Here is a 21,421-nt window from a genome sequence, read left to right as displayed (position 1 = left end):
TTTGCCCTCATTCTCCTACTAAGTTTCATAAATTGAACCAATTTTCAGCTAATACCTCAACAAAACTGCAGTGGGATCTTTACAACATGGCATTATCCAGCCACACAGACGAGTTTCACTCAGAGAACAGCGAGCAGAATTCTGTGTGCATAACATGGTTTTTCTGATTCCCTCTTTACCACTGCGGTTTTAGAGTCAATCTCTGCCTGTAATTCATCCTTATTGCAAAAGTAAATGCTGCACTGTTTCACATCTATCTCTGTGAAAAATTAAGTGAGATCCCAACTGATACAATCCTAAGGAACCTGAGAAAGAACCGAGAAATGTGCTCCACAGTAAATTCTACTTGGAACCTCTTCTATAAGTAAATACAAAACAAAGTCCCAGTGCTATAACCAGGAGATGTAAAACCAGGAAGCAGCTAAAGAAACCATGCATTTAGAAAAAGAAGTGCTCTGTTATTCCAATGTTTACAGATTACATAGCAACTGGTTAATAACTGTACAGGTCTAGGCCAACTCATTCAGTTGGCCTAGACGAACCTACAGCATAAAACTAGTGACTTTGAAGTTAAAATAATTCAGAATATATCAATGTACCATAAGGAAATGTGTGTTTATTACACCACAAGCTATCATGGCATGCATCAGTACAAACCTTTAGGAAGTTGTCCACAGCTGGTCATGAATAAAAAGACAATTTTTTTCTTTCGTTTTATTACAATGAAGTTTAACAGTACAGAAAGTCACATGAGCTGAGTGGGTCAATTTCAATCTCTGCAACAGGAGGAGCTCTAAATACATTAAATATTGTTACATGTTCAGCCTTATGTGTACAAGCAGCTGGTCACAGTTAAAGCCCTCACCAAACTATTGTTGGGGACGTGAAGTCCAACAGCACCTGAAGTGCTGTGAAGGCATCATTTTACAAACAGCAACATAAGGTCACAGAACTTGCCTTTAAGATGGTATGTTCATGTAATTCCAGCGCCTTCACAATTTAACGAACCATATTTACTATACTTCACTTCTAAAAACCTAGATGAAACATGAAAAAGAAGCCATACAGTATAAATTGCAACATTAGGGAAAAGTTCCTGCTTTATTATTCTAAATAATTTTTCCCATGTAAAATAAGAATGTCCAACAGTTCCTCGTATGCGGAAAGATACTTTTTTTTCTTAAAAGTCACAACGAAGTTTTAATTGATGGAAGCTTGGCTATATTAACAGCACAAGATGAGAAAAGGTTTAATCTCCAAACCTATTAGAGCTTTTGCAGGAGCATCAGTAGCGGCCACCTTGCGACATGACAGGAGGTCTCATTCCCATTGGTGGTCGGGGAGGTCCACCTTGGTAAGGAGGCACCATCGGAGGTCCCTGACCATAAGGAGGCATCGCACCAGGAAGATATCCTGGCATGCCCTGGTGATGACCACCATATTGACCTGTAAAGCAAACCATTTGGGAGAAGATTAGGAAAAAAATTTAAGCGTTATTGTCTCTCTGTAAAACTCATTAAGTTGTTAATGTTGGACTTCCTGCTAGTTAGATTAATTAAATCATACACATTTAGAATAAGGTTAAGCTTACCATGAGGTGGGATCGGAGGTCTCATTCCTTGTTGCTGGGGGGGAATTCCTGGCTGTGGCGGCATCATACCTCCAATTGGACCAACTGGCGGGTTGCCCATGGAAGCTTGGCCTGGTCGAGGGAGATTACGTTGATATTTAGGCAACTGTGCCCTTCTTTCTTCCTACGGAGGGAAAGAGAGGAAAAGAAGAATTCAACAATATGAGTTCATATGAAGAGTCATATGACAAATGAGTTCATATGAAGAGTCATATGACAAATACACCTTGAGACAACAGAGTATGACACACCTTGAGACAAATACACCTTGGACAACAGAGTATGATAATACAGGAAACTTATTAGATTTCAGTCCAGCAGCACCACAGAGACCAAAAGAGTTTCAGGGTATAGGCTTTTGAGAGCCCAAGTCCTCTTCGTCAAGATTCCACAGATGAATTGTGCTTTGCGGTGCAATCCAACGCAGTTACTCTGGCAAGCCCATTTAACAGGCATAAGACAAGAGTAATGCTACAGGATTACACGACTGATCTTATACTGAAAAGGTCAATATAACAGAACACAAAAATAGTTACAACATTTCTAGTCTTGGCAATTTAAAGATCACTAACATTTACTCACTTGATTGTGTCTACTTTAAATAGAGAACCAAGTAAGATGAGAAAGCTAGCTGGAAGAGAGTCTTTAATGTCTCCTGTAAGAAGGCTTTTAGAACTATGCTGAAAAAAGTTAATGAAGCAAAGCAATTCTAAATTTACTACCAATTATATCAAACAATCGATTTCAAAGGAAGGGGACAGGGAAAGGGGCTCGGACTTGCTTTACAACCATTTGAGAAACAATAAATGATGCAAAGGGGGTACGTATAACTTACCAGAGAGATATCCTCGTCTGGGTGGATCAACTTACTGGTTGCACTGGTTGTCGTAAGGGTAGCAGGCTTACTTGTTATAGACGTAGCTGGTTTAGCTGCAGTGCTATTTGTGGTACTAGTGGTTGAAGCTGTAGACTGTGTGTAAGCTGGGAATGTAGGTTTGGGGGGTTCTGTTGTAGTTGCAGGTGTGTTATTCAGAGGTTTGAAATCTGTACCAACTGGACCTGGAACAGCGGCTTGAGCCTGCAAAGTACAAAATTAAAATATAAGCACAGTAATTTTTTCAAATGCACAAACAGCAATTAGTCTATTCACGCAGTAAAATTAGCCCAAAAGTTCAGCCTCATCACATAAAGCAAACAAAACAGAAATCAACATAAAAACCCCACACATAAAAACTATGAAGTATATGACACTGATCAAAACCCACGATGTAAGCAACATAAAACTGCATAACTAGCTGCTGGTCTTTGAAAACAAAAACGGACACACACAATCTCATACAATACACTCTATAAGAATATACCTCAGACTTTTCCCCAGGAATGTTGTTTTTAGTGCAACAACAATTAGTTAAGAACTGTTTTCAGCAAGTTAGCATTCAAAGCAAATTAGAATATTTCAGAAAATTGTTTGTAAGAATGCTGTTGTGTGAAACTTTCTAATCAAATCAGTTTTAAATCAGTTTTAAAAGCATTCTCTACATAAAACAATGCTAATATTCTGAGACTCCTTTAAATGTCAATTTCTAATAGCCTACAAAAACTACATTTATGCCTCTAAGAAAGATGCAACTCTATTAAGACTCTGAAGGTTTATATCAGAAGTAGCTCTTAAGTTTCAGTTATGAGAGAATGCTTTGATAAGCAAACAGCACATATGTCTGAACTAGTAACTGAATTCCCAACCAATGTTAGATAGGCTGGAATTTAGTACATAATGGAATTTCAGGTATTCCCCTACATTTATCATGATGCATTAGAACAGCGTAAACTAGCAAAGATAACCCATGCATCAAGTAAACCGCTGCCCGCTAAGACGCACTAAACTGCTTCATGCTTTTTAACCCTTTAAGACCACAATGTAGAATCTCTCATTTCCTTTTTGTATAGCAATACCACATACAGTTTGTAAAAGTTTGCAACAATTTAAAATGGGGCGAACAGCTAAACATGATCAGGAAGCGACCATTATCTGAAGATGTTTAGGCAGAATTTTAAGGTTACATAAGGGTCTAAAGGGTTAATTGGCAAAGCAATTTCTTTAAAACTCCAACTTCCTGCGTACTTGTGCTGTGCTAGGAAACAGAGCTTTAGAAGGTGCTGACAGTTCTGAATTGGATGGAGTTGTACTTGAGCTTGTGACAGGTGTCCCCATCTGTAGCATAAAAGAGAGGAAACAGTAAACAGACTCTAAATAACGTGTGAAAAATAACCAAGTTGGAAGGATGCCAGACTGATTTTTAGTATCTTCCCAGTGCAAATTCAACATGCAGCAACACATTAAGGAGGCCGCAGCATATTTACAAGTAATACATGAATCTGACTTATTAATTTATAATAAACCCAACCAAACAGTGCAGGTCCATATACCTCTCTTCACGAACTATTCCACTCTAACAGTAAGCAAGGGACGACTTTTCATCCAAAATGTATCACCCATGTATTTCATCCCATGGTGTGTGTGATTGTATTGTTTCAACCCAGCAAAATCAAGTAAACTATCAGTTATGTTAGTATCACAGGAAAGAGCAGAGGGACAGAAAACACTAATGATCAACAGCTCAGGAGTACGAGAACTTCTCTACAAGGCGTTCCTGCTCACTCCTTTGCTTGCACTCCTCTCTGAGAGTTTTAAGGATGGTAAGGCAGCTACCAACCATGATAACATGGCACCAAGCACCTGCTAATAAAAATCAGATACACATTTAATCATTTGCTAGCAAAATATGTTCTTTTTCCCCTCTTGTGCTTTTGACTGTCTACTTTTTCAGCAACTACAAGATGAAGGAAAGATGGCAGGTGTAAATACCAAACCTGCGATGAGAACATATTGCAGAATAAAGGGGTTGTGATAAAGAAAGGATACAATGCTCTGCATGTTTACACATGTTCAAATCCCAGCGTGTTCATTAAAGAATCCATTGTCAGCAATTTATCTAACAATCTCACAGCCAGGAGACCAGTGTTCCTACACCGCAACTGACTATTACAACTGATATAATAAAAAGAAAAACATCCACGTATTGAATGATTTTTAGGCTCTCAGGAGAAAAGTTAACAACTTACTTGTCCTGCGCTGGGAAAAAGTGGTTTAGTAACTGGAGGTTGAGGGGTTGGAGCTGCAACAACAGGAGCCGGAGGTCTGTTAAGAACACCTGGAGCATTCACAGGCTGTCCTTGTGTCATGGGAGGCATACCTGGGCGAGGTCCAACAGGTGGTGGCATACCTACAATACAATTATTCTGATAGTAGTTTTCTCAATTTTTTTAACACTAACCAGACAATGTTTTAATCTGCATGCTTCTATGTCCTTTTTCATGTAAGAGAACTATGTGTTAATGCAGGACAAGTAGATAAAGCACAAGTCTAAACAATGATTTAAAAGCATGTCTGAAACCCTGTAACTCTGGGTTAATGTTGCAATATGCAGATACATGAAACAGGTTCTAAGCAATGGCAAAACCCATGTCCTGAGTAATCCAGCACTGGGAAAAGTTAAGAATCCAGATCCAACCAAGATTGCCAAGTACGGGCTACTAAATTCTGCTTTAAGCTGACTCCAGTGATAGTTTTGAAGTTCTGATCCAGCTGCTCCCTGATATGGGCAGAACACAGTGAATTCCACATACCCTCTGACAATACCATGATGCTATTATGCTGCTCCAAACTAGCAAAGCTATATATGCACATATATTAGGGCATACTGCGACAGAGAAAGCATTGGATCCTGTCAAGTTTTAGTAACAAAGCCTTTGGTTGGTTGGTTTTTTTAAAAAATGGGTTGTTCAGCCCATTTCTATATATACTAACAATACAGTAGAAGCTCAGAAAACATCAACACACACTGTAAGCATGCTCAGCGACTCTGGAGAATACTTTGTTTTAGACAGCAAGAGATATATTTTACACACATTACTAGGACACGAAAACTGGCATTAGTCTGGCGGCTACTAAACAATCCAACAATCACAATCCAAGTAAGCAAAGACTGCACAAGTCATTCTAAATAATTTTCTCATTAAGTTCCACTTGCACTAGAAGCTTTAAGAGACACCAAAGATCCCCCACCCCTATGCAGTTATCCCAGGGGGCAAGAATCATAAGTATTTCTTATACCAAAACAGTCTAGGTTCTTATCCAAAATCATAAGTACTTCTCATACAAAGTCTAGGTCCTGAAGGTTCTGAAAACAACTTCCACTCAAATTATAAACATATGAAGACTAACACAGTACAGAATTTTCTTGTGCCAACTGCTTTAAACGGTCATAAAACAAAATGAACGCTGCATTTAGATATAATTATAGAAACAACTTTGAACTTTCTACAAAGAAACCAACAACTACAGCAATCCCAGATTGTTTAAAAGAAAAAGTAATCTCACCACAGTATGGATTCGTCACCCCTGACCTACCTGGTGGCATACCAGGCATAAGAGGTGGGATCCCTGGTCCTGGAGGCATCATTCCACCCATTCCACCCATAGGCATCATCCTATTAAAAATAAACAGTAGCGTGAAAATGGAACCTGCCACGAACAACGGCATACAACGTCAAAGTCATCTAAGCATTCCCACTTTATTTATTTAAAACATTTCTTTATCGCTTTCCCACCCAAACAGGGTTTCCCCCAAGGCAGTAAACATTGACAAAAATACATTTACCATAAAGCAATTTTACAGTTATTCAATCAAAATATATAAAATGTCAAGAAACTAAGTTTTACCAGTTTCTTGCTCTGTCAAAGTTTGGTTCACACTGTGGCCTACGACAAAATAAGGGAGAATTCAATTGTGCTGTGTGCTAGCGAAAATATCAGAGCTCTGACCTTTCGCCAACTGATAAAACCCATAGAGACTGGTCATCGAAATATGGTCCCATCTTTCACACCCCAGGACATCAAGATCATAAACACTGGCACCGAATTCCAGGAAATTAAATTATTAGTGTCACTGTGAGAAGGCTGCAGAATACATCATGGATTGTTATATCTGCCTGACCTTTAGGTCACCTGAACATTAATTTAGGCTGCTGTGTAACTGCCATGGCTCATTAGTCTTTGATCTGATTGGTCATTAGGCCCCTGACAACATCATCTCTTTGTGAAAAAGATGGTTCCCAAACCTATCAATTTGTGCTTGTCTGAGCCTTACAACAGATTCACAAGATCCACCGTTTTGGATCTTTGTGCCACAGGCGACCCGACAGCTTGGAACTCTGTTCTGGATTGAGTGGTCTCTTTGCAATTGGAATAGTTGGCAACATCTTGTTTTGATTTTAGCTCTGCAACAATTTGCTCCCTGTTTATAGTGAGTTCCCAAATAGGTTTCTTTATTTTATTCCTCACTGCTATTGTTCTCTTATTTGTATTCTTGCCCAATTTTAACAAATTTCCATTTGATCATATTTGAAGATGTTTTGACTACAGGTGGCTCCAATCAAAATCCAGCCCTAGAACCCTTTGGCTACATTCTACCTGGTTACCTAATTTGGGAAACTTACTCTACAAGTCGCCTACCCTGCAGGGCTGACTTTCTTGTTCCCAGAAAGGATGCCCTTTAGCTTCTGATCACTGGGATAGATTGAAGAGCTGGCAGCAGCACTACCAGCATAGGCAGTTGTAGATTCAATCCCCAGGGTTATTCAAGTGGTTCTGTTGGGTCTCCCCCTTAACAGGGTATCCTTTGAATTAAGGTACTGCATGACAAGATGTAAAGTTAAAATCCATGGTGCAGGGCAGTAGCAGTTACAGGGGATTTGCTAAGCAGATCAAAAACATCTTCATTTGGTGGTAAAAGATAACCATGGAGGGAGACAGATGAACCTTCCCAGGGAGGGAATTACAAAGTTTTGACACTACCGGATGAGAAGGCCCTTTCTTGGGTTTGTCATACATCTCGCCTCAGATGGCAGGGGCACTTAAAGAAGGGCCTCAGAAGATGACCGGAGCTGAGATGGATAGGCTGATATGGGAGAGGACAGTCCTTACGGCACGCCAAACTGTAAAAGAACTTAAAAGCAATATGGGCACTTCAAACTGGTCCTGGAAACAAAGTGGTTGGCAATGTAGACCGGGGGTCTGCAACCTGCGGCTCTCCAGATACTTATGGACTACAAATCCCATCAGGCTGCTACCAGCCGCATTAAGTTGGCCATGCTGGCAGAGGCCGCGATGAAGAGCTTATGATTCATGAACATCCTGGAGAGCCTTGCAGGTTGAACAGACCCCTGATAGAACTGAACCAAGACTGGAGTGACACCGTCTAATAACCTACTCCGGTCAACAATGTTCTGTACCAAATGAAGCTTCTGGACAGGCTCTAAAGGCAGCCAGCCCTGTGTATGCTAACTGCAGTAATCTAACGTAGAGGGGACCAAAACACACTCGAGGGGCAAGATCTCCCACGGTGGTGAAATGCACCTGTCCGCAGCTGCACATAGAGCAAGGAATCCCTCCCTCTACTAACCATCCAAGGCATTTTTCCAAAGCCTTCTACTTTTAATTCAAAGTGTGGCTAGAGCTAGGCAAGCCTGCTATTACTGCTCTACACACTGACCTCAGAAAGCAAAGCTGGGATGCACAATACTTTGCAACCTGGCCCAAATCTACCTATATTTGTGAATGATGCAGAGAGAGGAATGAAGCCTGGAAGATATACGGCATCTATAGCAGATAAATACCCCCAGTAAAAAACAAAAAAATCGCCTGAAGAATTTAAAGGCCCACAAAACTTAGTTCAAGACAAGACTCTGAATATCAAATGAGGAGCAAGTAATTGTTGGAACAGACTGAAATTAACAAAAGAAGCTAAATAATACCCAATTAATGGATTCTGCAACTTTTTTTTTTTTAAGCCAGTGCTGGGGACTTGGGGCGGTCCGAATCTGCCAGGTTCGGGAGTCGGCCAATCCGAGCCCAATGACCCGAATCTGGTACGAATCCGAATCGGGCCGAATCTGGCTGGTATCAACCAACTCTACTGGGGACAGAAAGGAGAAAACGAATGACCACAGACGACACAATCAACCTGCTATTTGTTCTTACCCAGGAGGCATTCCAGGCATCACTGGAGGCATCCCAGGCATCATTGGCGGAACACCTGCCATTAGCGGTGGGATACCTGAAAATAGGAATGCTCGTTAGAAGTGAGATCTGTATACAAAGGCTCTTTGATCGAAACAGAATTCGTACTAACACCTAGTAGTTCTTTAAATAAATGTCCTGAAAGCTCCTGAAACCTTCCCCACGCCTTATCAAAATTTAACAGGGGAGTTTTCCTTTACCACAATGCAATGCAAATTTAACAGGGGAGTTTTCCTTTACCCCACCTTTCCCGGTACCTACATTATTGTTTCAAAGACCCTGACAACACATCCCATCTCCCCTTCCTTACATTTTTTTTCCTTTTACCCGAGCATAGTTCTTCAAGGAAGCACAACTCACTTTTAAACAGAGGGTTGCTCATTACGAAAACCTCAACAGAGACAGGTCAATACAGTCTTCTATTAAACAGAAGAACTAGGCAGGGTTAGTTTAACAATGTCTTTGTGTGTGCCTCCACACAATTGGTCCCTCAATACAGAATAAGAATGAAAAGTCAGAACACTTGATCACACCCAGTGAAAATCACAACTGCACAGTGTGGGCTATTTGAAGCGACGTGTACACCACTCCCAACTAATATTTTCTAATCAATAAAAATACAGTTTTTTAAAAAAAATCCTTAAATATTCCAACAAGATCACATTTGGTACATAGCAACTGGAAGTTCTAGAAAAAGTTTATGTAAATTAACCTTCTGATACAAAAGAAATATTTCATTACTAAAATCGTAATTATTTCTATTTTTTATAGTTTGGTACCTGGAGGTATTCCTGGGGCACCAGGCACGGGAGGTAAGCCTGGCTGCGCCATTGGTGGTATATATCCCTGCTGGGGTTGCACTGGCTGTGCTTGAAATGAGGTCGAAGCTGAAGAGTCGTCATCATCGTATTCATCAGAATCATCTTGTTGTTTCTTTTTCTGGCTTTCCGCTGCAATAAAGATTTATCACTCAATTAATTTTAATCATTTGGGCAGACAAGATTTGCTATTAATATACTTCAGCGTGAAATCATTCGACCCGCAATTCGTGGCTGAAGAGATGAACCCAGAAATAATGCTAAGCAACAACTGGGCATTAAGAGAACAAACTTTTGAAATTCTTAAGTTTGTGTGCAGCTCAGAGACTGCGACGTGTTCAGAATCTGAGTTTGAAGCCAAGGGGACAAAACATGGCTTGTTTCATCTGTGGTTTCACAACTGATGTTAGTCATGAACCAGGGAGTCTCTAAGCCACATGTGATAGGTAGGAACACACAGGGCTTGCTTTCAAACAGTTTGCCACTATAACTAGAGCCCTCATCTTTCAAAATTTACCTTCTGTTTCCTACAAGCTAATCCCCTTTCAATAATTTCTCATATTTTCTGACAATTCTAGCAAAAACGATCATTTATTTAAACAGCTCGTGGCTCTTCAGTGATGCCATCATGCAACCAAATCTGATCCCACCAAATCCACTGTTTAATCAGATCTAAAAATATGTCAGTCATTTAAATTATACTTCCAACTAGGAAAATCTGAGACTTAACTACAAATGCAAATATTAGGTGACAGATTACATGAAGTCAAACATGCATAAGTTGACTTGTATTCATGTCACAATAATTCAATAGATTTTGAAGATACCGAAGTCCCTTAACAGCCCAACTCAAAGCCCAAACCAGCCAGGGAGGGTGTCTCTGCTGTGCCACCCCTCCACCTTCAGAAGCACAGGGAGGTAGGAAAAAAGAAAAATTCCCCAGCAGCCTGAAAGTTCTCCATTGCCTGAAACAGAGTTACTCCAACGCCCCGGGCTCTGTGTTCTTGGCAGCAAAGCCCAGGTGGAAGCTCAGTAATGTTGGCTCTACCCCCCAAAAAACCCAGAGCTGTGCCAGTGTTCTCCTGGACGCCAATGCAACCCTGAAGGGCGGTCCTCCTTCTGGGAAAGGTGCTGCTGAGGTCTTTCTCTTCTCACTTAAGACACAGTGTGAAACAGACTTTTCTCTGTGATACACCTCTGAAGATGCCAGCCACAGATGCAGGTGAAAAGTTAGGAACAAAATGCACCAGACCACGGCCACACAGCCCGGAAAACCCACCACAACCAGTTGAATCCGGCCGTGAAAGCCTTTGGCAATACAGTGCTGCTGAGGTCTTCAGCGCCTGCCTGCCTCCCAATTTGCCCACCATGCCAACGCATTTGCAACTGCACTGGTCGGGTGGGCAAACATGCTGTCGTGATCTCGTGTCCGCGCCATAACCCATTCGCCCCCTCCCTTTGGATTGGGCTGCAAGATAACTACACCCTTAAGTCTTTGCATTTACTTTTATGTTGTTCCCAATAAAAGATGTACTGATCTAAACAATTTACCACCGCAATGATGGCCCAAAATAAAAGTGTTCCAATTTACCTTGTGTTTTTTGTTCAAGCAGCCTTCTCCTTTCATCCATGTCTTTTTCTGGAATGCCCTCCATACCATAAATTTCCAGTTCAATGTCAGTTCTTCCAGGTATAGCATTTGGAACAGCATCGATAGTTTCTTTATGTACCTAAAGTGCAAAAAAACCCCACCAAACACAAAAATAAAACAAAGAAACTGTCAGCACAATAAATAGCCAATATTAATACTTGCCAGTCTTGTACAGCGACCTGAACATAGCAGAAACAACAAGAATGCATGCTAACAAAGTGCCAAAAGTGCCAGGCTTAGGGCAGCCCAACCACAGCCCTTGGCGGCTCCAAAAGGGCTTTCTGGTTGCACAGGGAGCAAAAAAATGCATAACCCCCCTTCCCGGAAAGCACCCCATAGGATGGTGTAAGTCCAAGGGTCAGGGTGCCAAGTTCTTTGCCCTTGAGCCTGGGGGAAAGCTGACTAACATTGGCTCCGCCCCTGGGAAACCCCCCCACCCCGGTGTCTGATTAGGACACCAGGGCAGCCCTGCAGTGATCTGGTCTTCTGGGTTTCACCACCATGGAGCTAGGGAACGGCCACCCACCTGCACATCTGCCTACTCCACTGGGATAAGTGCCCCGGGGGGGGGGGGGGCAAACACACATGTGTAAGGCCATGCTGCTCCCCTAAACCCTTTTGCACCCCCCAGATGGGGCTCTGAGACACAGTATAGAATGCTATTTAAATAATTCCACCCTGAAAAGTAAGGACATAATACTTTATACATTTGAGATACCTCTCAACTTTTGCTGAAACAGTTTAACTTAATTAACTGAGATTAAACTCAAATACCATTATTTTCATCAACTGTATATTCAGTGGTAGATCATCACAGCTGGGACACAATGCTTCTTCGTTTCACAAACTGTGATGGGCATGAAGAGTTGTTATTCGAGAAACGCAAGCCCTAATGCTCCTTGGGCATGTGGAATTAGTTGTGATTAGGTTGACTGAGCTCTAGTTTCCTAGTCCAGTTTATGTCTAAGTTACATTTTAGCTGTAGGTTTAACACCTTTAAAGCCAGTTCTATAATGAAGAATAAAAAGACTACACACAGCTAAAGCTAGACTTTCAAAACTGAGAGTAGACTTAGTACATGATTGTAGTTGTGCAGCATGGGCTTGAGTGTGCCTACTTGGAAGCAAAACTCCCCATGTTCTACAGTATTTTCTGCCTAGAAAGTGTTGTGAGTACAAATGTGTAAACCTACTTTTTAATAATTTACAGTGCAATGCTAAACCGAGTCAAACTCTTACCAGCTTCTTGATTTCAAGGGCATAGCTCTGTTTAGGATTGCACTGTGGGATTATTCCTCTGAGGACCATCACCCTTTTCAGGCAGGCATCAGAATGTGGGATTATGGTTCTCCGAGAGATGTTTTCCACTAAAAAGCAGACTTGCACTGTACAAATGCTTGAACCTTTGTAGGACAAAGGTAGGTATTTTTTATAAAAACTGCCAATCTTTCCTTGTGTAAACCTGCCCATTTCTTAGCCAGCCTATTAAATCTTCATTAAAGCAACTGTGTTTGTGGGATCCAGCTGCAGTGTGTCAAACAAGTCAGTTTTATTAATTCTCATTTTCAAATGTGAACAAAAGGATTTAAAAATGTCATGCTGCTTTGTTACAATGAACCAGAACTATGAAATCACATTCTTCGAAAAGCGCACCTGCATACAAGTGTATTATTTGCTTAAACCAGGTCCAGTATATAGAGTTTCTTGGTGACATATACTTGACATTTTAAAAGGTGCTTTGCCTTTGGTGTTGAATAAAGAATTTTCTCATCGTCCAAAATCCCTGTTACAATACCATATTAAGACTGTTAAAGAAAAAACCATGATGGCCCAAGAAACATATCTACTAAGAATAAAACAATGTGTGCATGCACTGTTAAAAGCAGCGGATTTTACTCCAGGAAGTAGACCACTTTGTAGGGCCTTAATGTAGACAAGAGCACTGAGTAGACACACAGTCCACTCAGTGCAGTTCTATGTTATTTGCCCATATCTACTAACAAAAGTGCTCTCACCAGACCAACGAGGTGTTTTCAGGCACAAATCCCACACTGGCATGTCTGTACTAACTATATACAAAAGAAATTGGTACCCAATCCAAGGGTGTCCTCACCTTATCCAAGGTTTTGCACACAGTACACAAGCTGTGCACAAGGCACTAATCTGCACATGGCACCTGATAGAAGGAGGGTCCAGCTGTCATTTAGATTTTGCTCATCTAAACACATGTTCTGACATGCACCGATATTACCATTGCCACTATCAAAAAAGCAAGGCAGAAGTATCTTCACGGACTACCTATAATGACTATCCTCGTTCCTATTTTACACATTTAATTCCTTTGACCAGGAGCTATATGCAGTGTGGTTCATAAGCTCTTTCTGGGAATCAGAGTTGCTAAACATCCCAGCAAACCTTGTATAGTGGATGTCTAGCTACAGATCCATATAAAGTACTACAACTAATGAATCAGAGTGGGGGATTTCATATTTGAAATCCATAAGTTTTGACTTCGCTCAGTAGGCTGCTATTGTTTGTGCTTTTCATCTACTCAGCTTTAAGGCCTCTGTGTGTTCCAAATGACTCAGGATAGGGGCTGATGGGAATTGTAGTCCATGAACATCTGGAGAGCCACAGGTTGCAGCCCCCTGGGATAGGCTGAGTGGCATCTCACATTGTGCTGAGCTTTGAAGAAGATGGATTTATACCCTGCTTTTCTCAACTGTAGAATCTCAAAGCAGCTTACAAATGCCTTCCCCTCCCCAGAACAGACAGCTTGTGAGGTAGGTGAAGCTGAGAGAGTTCTGAGAGAACTGTGACTAGCCAAAGGTCACCAGCAGGCTTCATGTGGAAGAGCAGGGAAACAAATCTGGTTCACCAGATTAGAGTCCACTGCTCATGTGGAGAGGAGAGGAATCAAATCTGGTTCTCCACATTAGAGTCTACTGCCCTTAGCCATTAGCCCACACTGGTCTGCTCTGGAAAAGAGGAAACCACACCAATATTTCCACAGCTCTATCTTAAGAAGAAAATTGCTCTTCATACCTCCTGTCAATGCAAAAAGTTTCATGTCACACACGAGTTCTAGAGCAAGCAAAAGTTTCTGTCTGATATGTAGAATCCTTGGCATTTTCATCAATTTATGGAGAATCAGTGCACTTCTAAACATTGTACCTTACCAGAGGTTCAGGGTCTCTAATCCTTGATTTATGAGGCCTATTAAATGAAGTGATATAGCTCCACTCACACTGTCTGACAGTGTGGCTACACAGTTTGCTTTGGTTCTTAGAAGCCTCATTTTGACATATTCAACAGAATGGTTCTCTATTCATTACAGCTTCAATCCTATATTAATTAATTAATAGCAATGAATCGGGGTGCTCAAGTTGCAGCGATGGATCAAGCATATCACAAAACATTAAGTGAACTGTTGAGGTGTAGAAAACATTCAGTAAATTTGACTCAAAAAAGGACAGGAGAACTGGTAGATCTATGAGAAATCAAAAGTCTGACTTCCAGTATGGGCATCTGTAACGCTCAGTCTACTGTGGAGCCCAAAAACAACAATAGTATTGATTGTCACATGATGTGAGAACTATTTTAATATTGCAAGGTACTTTGAACATTAACATGTAAAATGTTCTACATTCTCTGCACGTCACTTCACTTTTAACATGCACCTAGATTCCCCCTACTGTTAGATCCAGTTCTGATACTTGTCCCATGTTTAGATCAAAGGGTGAGTAGTGAAAAAAGCAGAAAAATTTAGTAATGATGTGAAGTGCCAGTGAGTGGTCAGTCTAAAACCGTGGTGGCGAACTTTTGGCACTCCAGATGTTATGGACTACAATTCCCATCAACCCCTGCCAGCATGGTCAATTGGCCATGCTGGCAGGGGTTGATGGGAATTGTAGTCCATAACATCTGGAGTGCCAAAGGTTCGCCACTACTGGTCTAAAACACACACACTGTACATGCTCTGCCACTCACCAAGTAACAAGAGCCTCCCGGACTCCAACTCCACAACGCTAAGGAATGCATAACCGCTAAGGAAGAGTGAATAAAGAGATCTCAAATGGAAGAGGTCAGAGCCATGGCTGACGATGCTCATATCCACAATTAGCATAGAAGAGAAAAGTTTGTATTCATATCCCCCCTTTCTCTCCTGTAGGAGACTCAAAGGGGCTTACAATCTCCTTGCCCTTCCCCCCTCACAACAAACACCCTGTGAGGTAGGTGGGGCTGAGAGTGCTCCGAAAAGCTGTGACTAGCCCAAGGTCACCCAGCTGGCGTGTGTGGGAGTGTACAGGCTAATCTGAATTCCCCAGATAAGCCTCCTCAGCTCAGGCGGCAGAGCGGAGAATCAATCCCGGTTCCTCCAGATTAGATACACGAGCTCTTAACCTCCTACGCCACTGCTGCTCCTCACATGCAGAGAAAATGGGAAGCAAACTGCCCAACACTCAGAAGCACAATAAATTCAACAATGCTAACAACTGAAATTTTATAGGAACCTGTTTCTTACCACAATAGAGAGGCACCAGAGGCCTAGGTGGGCAAAGGACAAACAAACAAGAATCAGTCTACTCTCAAATACACAAATAAACAAAAAAGCAGACCCATTCCTGCATCTTTAGCAATTATGGAATGTGAAGGAGCAAGATCCAGTGCTCATGGCACAGGGAAAAAACCATTGTCTGCTACGAACAGCTGCACATGACATTGCACAGCCACATTGGCATGTATAAACAATGCCAACCCTGACGAGTTGTGAGGAGCAAGTGAGGCCAGAAGACCACAGAACATGTCTTCGGCTGCAAGATGTATAATCAGACTTGAGCTCTTCTATCGCCCATAATTTCAGCTCATTTGGGGAAGTCATAGTCTTACTTCTTTTCATCCTGTTATCGGATAAGTACCAGGAGAGAACATAAAGTGACTAAATTAGGGTGGTTGGCATCTAAGATTAGGAAAGGTGCAATTAAACCCTTTGAAGAATCTTATTGTTGCCATTAATAATGTTATGTTTTTATATTATATTTATAATGACAATATGCAATTTTACATGTTTTACGTATGTTTACACTAATCATTATATACATATTTTATGTATTTACGCTAACCATTAAATGCAATTTCACATATCTTATGTATATACTTACAGTAAACATCATGTGCAATTTTATGCATTTACACTAATCATAATATGCCATTTTAAATACTTTATGTATATATTAACATTAATTATATGCAGTTTTACACATTTTATATATAATTTACGTTAATCCTTATATGCAATTTCACATATTTTATGTATATAGTTACACTAATTATATGCCATTTTTCTAGGCTGTGTGGCCGTGGTCTGGTCTTGTTTCGCCTGCCTCTGTGGCTGGCATCTTCAGAGGTGTATCACAGAGGGAAGTCTGTTATACACTGTCTCTGTGATATGCCTATAACAGACTTCCCTCTGTGACACACCTCTGAAGATGCCAGCCACAGAGGCAAGCGAAACCTTAGGAACAAGATCCACTAGACCACGGCCACACAGCCCACAACAACCAGTTGAATCCGGCCGTGAAAGCCTTCGACAATACATCTTATGTATTTGTTTATGCTAATCCTGATGTACAATTTTACATATTCTATGTATATATTTACGCGAATCCTTATACGCAATTTTGCATATTTTATGTGCCTCGTGTACCTTTTATGCAGTTTGGAGATGGACCGTAAACAAATTAGCTGCTTTGGGTTTGGGAGGGAGGGAGGAAGGGCGAGCACGTCGCACGAGGAGAAGAGAATATTTATAGAGAGATGATGAGGGAATATGTGAAGTAGGTTAAGGCAGGCAGGTAGCAGCAGCAGCCGGGCCAGGAACTGAAGAGGCCCGAAGAGACCACGAGCCTCGCCAGTCTGACCAGGCCGCGGGGCGCGGCGTCTACAGAAGAAAGCCCAGCCCGCCCGCCCACCGTTCCTGCTTCCCGATAAAGAGGCCCAGGACCAGCCCCCCGAGCGGCGAAAGGATACCAGCACCACGGCTTCAGCTGCTTCTTCTTCTTCCGACCCATCGCGGCGTCGGTCCCGCTGCCGAAAACCTCGGAACGACGCGACCCGCCACAGCCTGACCCGACCCGCGCTCGCCTCCTCAGGCAGACACAAAATGGCCGCCGCCTCCGCCAGGGTTCCGAGGCCCAGCATGCACCGCGCGCGCGCGCATGGCCCCTTCAGGGAGGCGTTGTGTATTGTTCCGTCATGGTAGGTCGGAACGCGCGGCTCTTTCCCGGCATGCATCGCGACGAATCCGCCCTTGTGTGTATCTGCGGGCAGTCTTGTTGCCAAGCGCGGGCGAAAAGTTTCTTCTGGGTTAGCTTTGCGTTTCCACATGCAATGGATCTTGGGGTCTTTCGGATTTCCAGTTATTGTCAAGAGGCCAGCTTTCCTCTATTGGCCTATGATAAAGCAAGCGATTTGAAATCCTGCTCAGGATTTCACACTGTAGTGAACTGTAAACTAGTGCTCAGAAATTCCATAGACATTCCATTCAACCGAAGTGCCCAGAAATTCCAAAGAAATGCTCAGAAATTCCATTCAACCGAAGTGCTCAGAAATTCCAAAGAAATGCTCAGAAATTCCATTCAACCAAAGTGCTCAGAAATTCCAAAGAAATGCTCAGAAACTCCATTCAACTGAAGTGCTCAGAAATTCCAAAGAAATGCTCAGAAATTCCATTCAACCAAAGTGCTCAGAAATTTCAGAGAAATGCTCAGAAATTCTATTCAACTGTAGTGCTTAGAAATTCCAAAGAAATGCTCAGAAATTCCATTCAACTGAAGTGCTCAGAAACTCCATAGAAATGCTCAGAAACTCCATAGTAATTCCATTCATCTGAACTGCTCAGAAACTCTATAGAAGGGCTCACAAAATTCCATTCAACTGCAGTGCTCAGAAATTCCATAGGTCTATGTAAGAAAGATGTCTTATTTACCTCAGTAGCCAATGCCATTACTCTCTAGTAAGCGTTCTTGTTGTCACCTAGATGGCCCAAACTAGACCGATCTCAACAGATCTTGGAAGCTAAGTAGGAATGAGTCTTGGGGTATTTGTGAAGCCGGCGTTCAATATATTATAAGAAGGTCCATGATAAAACAAGCAATGTGAAATCCCATTCACTTCAAAAGAAGTGGCCAGAAATTCCATAGGGGTTAGTCTATGTAAGAAATGTCCTGTTTCCCTAGTCTTTACTCTCTAGTAAGTGTTCTTGTTTTCACCTGGATGGCCCAGGCTAGACTGGTCTCACCAGATCTTGGAAGCTATGCAGGGATTTGTATTTTTGAAGCTGGGGTTCAAAATATTGTAACAAGCAAGTGATTTAAAATCCTGTTCATGGCAACAGAAATGCCATTCACTGCAACTGAAGTGCCCAGAAATTCCATAGGGGTTAGTCTATGTAAGAAATATGTAGTATTAACCTTGTAAGCCTTTACTGTCTAGTAAATTGTGAGGCCAGGTCTCTGGTCCTGCACAGTTGAGTTGTTTTAAGACTAAGTTAGAAAATACTCAAGAATCAGGTTTGAAACAAAAAGAGACAAGTTTACTGTGCTGAATTTTAACAGCTCACACAGGGTAACTCTCTAACAGAGTCACGCCTTACCCAGGAAAAGACCTTAGTCTTTATAGATACAAAAAAATACATACATCCCCATACCCACGTACATAATCCATACCCCTTTCACGTGCTATAAGCATGAACCTTAAAATCCCATTGGATAGTTTGCTTCTTTCTGCTACGTGTCTGATTCCTTCTGTTACTTACACAAGCTGGAATTTTCCTCTGCTTTCTCTGTCTCTCTCTGTCTGCCCCTATGCAAAGGGCAGCAATAAACTGCATTCTGCCTTTTCTTGTTTTCAATCCGATTACTAGTTTCCAAAATTCCTGAATTTGCTCCTAAAGAGAGAAATCCTTCTCCACGGTATAAATATTTTACATACATTCCTTAGAATCATAAAGTTCCCTTTTCTGAGGTTGAAAATTATTTCACTTTAAAAGATTAAAACATGATTTTAACAATTACACCATTTGATTCTAATACAATAGAATTATAGTAAAATGCAAGTAAAATAAATCACTCATTATAATTTCTGTGTTCATTTAACATATATATAAAAACATTTTTCTATTTAACTAATCACATTCATTTCTATTCTAACCTCTGATCTCTTTATTTCCCTTAGGCATCCCATATAACTAGTGCTGAAAACAAAGTTATAAAGTATATGTCTTCTGTCACGTATTAACCTTTAGTGACAAGATCTTAAAGATCTTTGCTTGCCTGCATAATCACCGACAAGCTTCTAACATGCAGTTTGACCATCTGCTAACATGCAGGCCTGCTGGTCTCTATACAGAAACCCCATTTTGATTCTTAGAAATCTTTGGTTCATACAAACTTAATATTCCTTAGCATCAAATACAATTTGTAGACATTCTAGTCCATTCCCACAAAGTGTTCTTGTCTTCAAGCTAGACCAAACTTGTCAGATCTTGGAAACAGGGTCAGCCCTGGTTTGCTTCACTATTGTAGGGCTTTTTTTTTTGCCCTGGTTTGCTTACTTGGATGGGAGACCACCCAAGGAAGTCCAGGGTTGCTATGCATAGGGAGGCAATGGGAAACCACCTCTGAACATCTCTTGCCTTGAAAACCCTCTGGGGTTGCCATAAGTGAGTGACACTTTTTAACACCACGCAGACAACTTCTTGACCTGGGCTTCAAACGATGCAGTTCTTATTTTTCTGGAAATGATTTGCATGGATTTTTTCCAAAACTGTGCACAATGGATGAGCTGGAAAACTCAAATCAAAAGTGACAAAATTCATCCCCCCACCTCACTTAGCAGTGAAAAGCTTTAGGTGCCAAGTCTCCTTAAAGCATGCCAGGTCACTTTCCCCCAGCAAGTATTGTTAGGATGGCAGCTAGTACCCTGATCCTAAGCATGTTTACTTAGAAGTAAGCCCCACAGAGCGGTAGCCATCCTCACAGCAAAAATAGGAGTCTTGCGAGACTTTAAAACCTAGCACAATTTCATTCCAGCATTAATTTTGATAAACTACAAGTTTGCAAAAAAAAAAAGCCCTACAATAAAATTGCGCTTAAAGGGACACAAGACTCCTACTCATCAACACCAAATGAACTAAAGGAATAAACATTTTATTAATATGCTAGTAGTTAAGGCTATAATTGTCTATTTGATATATATCAGTGGGTGTTGTGTGAATAGCAGAATGTTAGACAAAACGAGTAAGATGGAAGTTTCTCAAATTTGTATTTTGTTGAACATGAAAAATCTATTTTGTTGTTATTCTGTTGGTTATATGGCTTGATGTCTGTTTCAATAATTTTCCTTTCTGGTGTGTGTTTTTGGGTGGATAAAAATCAATAAGAAATATTTCTTTTTAAAAATTCAACACTAAATGCCTTATTTTAACATTGCATATAAATGAAGACTGCAAACACTCTGAGTGTCCCCCAGTATCAAAGCTAATGTATCATAAGGTGGCATCCTCCTGATATGAACAAATAGTTTGTAATTAGCTCTGAGAACAGGGCCCTGCCCTGTCCCTAACACTCCGGCCATGGTAAAGAAAGAAAGAAAGAAAGAAAGAAAGAAAGAAAGAAAGAAAGAAAGAAAGAAAGAAAGAAAGAAAGAAAGAAAGAAAATGGTAAAGTTGCAAAGAAAAAAAATCGACCACTAAGTAACTAATTTTAACATTACATATAAAGACAAAGACCAAGCTGCAAACACACAAATTGAGTGTCCCCCAGTAACAAAACTGATGTATCCAGAGGCGCAACTACCAGGGGGCCGGGGTGCGCACGTTGTACCGGGCACGTGCCTGGGGGGTGTGCGCAAAAAATTCAGGTCTGTTTGTGTTTTTGTATTTTTAGTGTTTTTTAAGTTTTTGGCCTGCAGGGGCTGCAGTTTTTAAGCTAGCAACACCAAAATTTCAGGGATTTTTCGGGAGACTCTCCTGATGATAGCACCCAAGGTAGATGAGGTTTGGTTCGGGGGGGGGGTCAACATGGGTGACCCCATCCCCCATTGTTTCCAATGGGAGCTAATAGAAGATGGGGGCTACACCTTTGAGGGTCCATAACTTTGAACCCCCTGAACCAAACTTCA

The 21,421-nt window shown here is 41.3% G+C and overlaps 1 protein-coding gene across 7 annotated transcripts; it reads right to left on the bottom strand.

Moving 5' to 3' along the window:
* Positions 1-596: 596 nt before the first annotated feature.
* On the bottom strand, positions 597-13,036 carry ZNF207 (zinc finger protein 207). Of its 7 annotated transcripts, XM_048488374.1 has the most exons (12): positions 12,893-13,036; positions 11,181-11,319; positions 9,551-9,721; positions 8,733-8,808; positions 6,414-6,452; positions 6,072-6,181; positions 4,754-4,914; positions 3,753-3,842; positions 2,466-2,708; positions 1,592-1,754; positions 1,263-1,446; positions 597-1,037 (listed from the first exon to the last, which is right to left on the bottom strand). In XM_048488374.1, the coding sequence occupies exons 1-11, from the start codon at positions 12,896-12,898 to the stop codon at positions 1,286-1,288; spliced, it is 1,359 nt and encodes a 452-aa protein (XP_048344331.1). In that variant the 5' UTR covers positions 12,899-13,036; the 3' UTR covers positions 597-1,037; positions 1,263-1,285. The 7 variants fall into 7 exon arrangements, with proteins under 7 accessions (XP_048344331.1, XP_048344330.1, XP_048344332.1 ...); XM_048488373.1 differs by having other exon boundaries at positions 597-1,446; XM_048488375.1 differs by having other exon boundaries at positions 597-1,446; positions 6,102-6,181.
* Positions 13,037-21,421: the final 8,385 nt, after the last annotated feature.

The sequence above is a fragment of the Sphaerodactylus townsendi genome, linkage group LG03 (assembly GCF_021028975.2).
Source record: "Sphaerodactylus townsendi isolate TG3544 linkage group LG03, MPM_Stown_v2.3, whole genome shotgun sequence".
In the NCBI taxonomy this organism is placed as follows: Eukaryota; Metazoa; Chordata; class Lepidosauria; order Squamata; family Sphaerodactylidae; genus Sphaerodactylus; species Sphaerodactylus townsendi.
The sequence above is the reverse complement of the archived record's forward strand: the minus strand, read 5'-3'. Positions and strand labels throughout refer to the sequence as shown.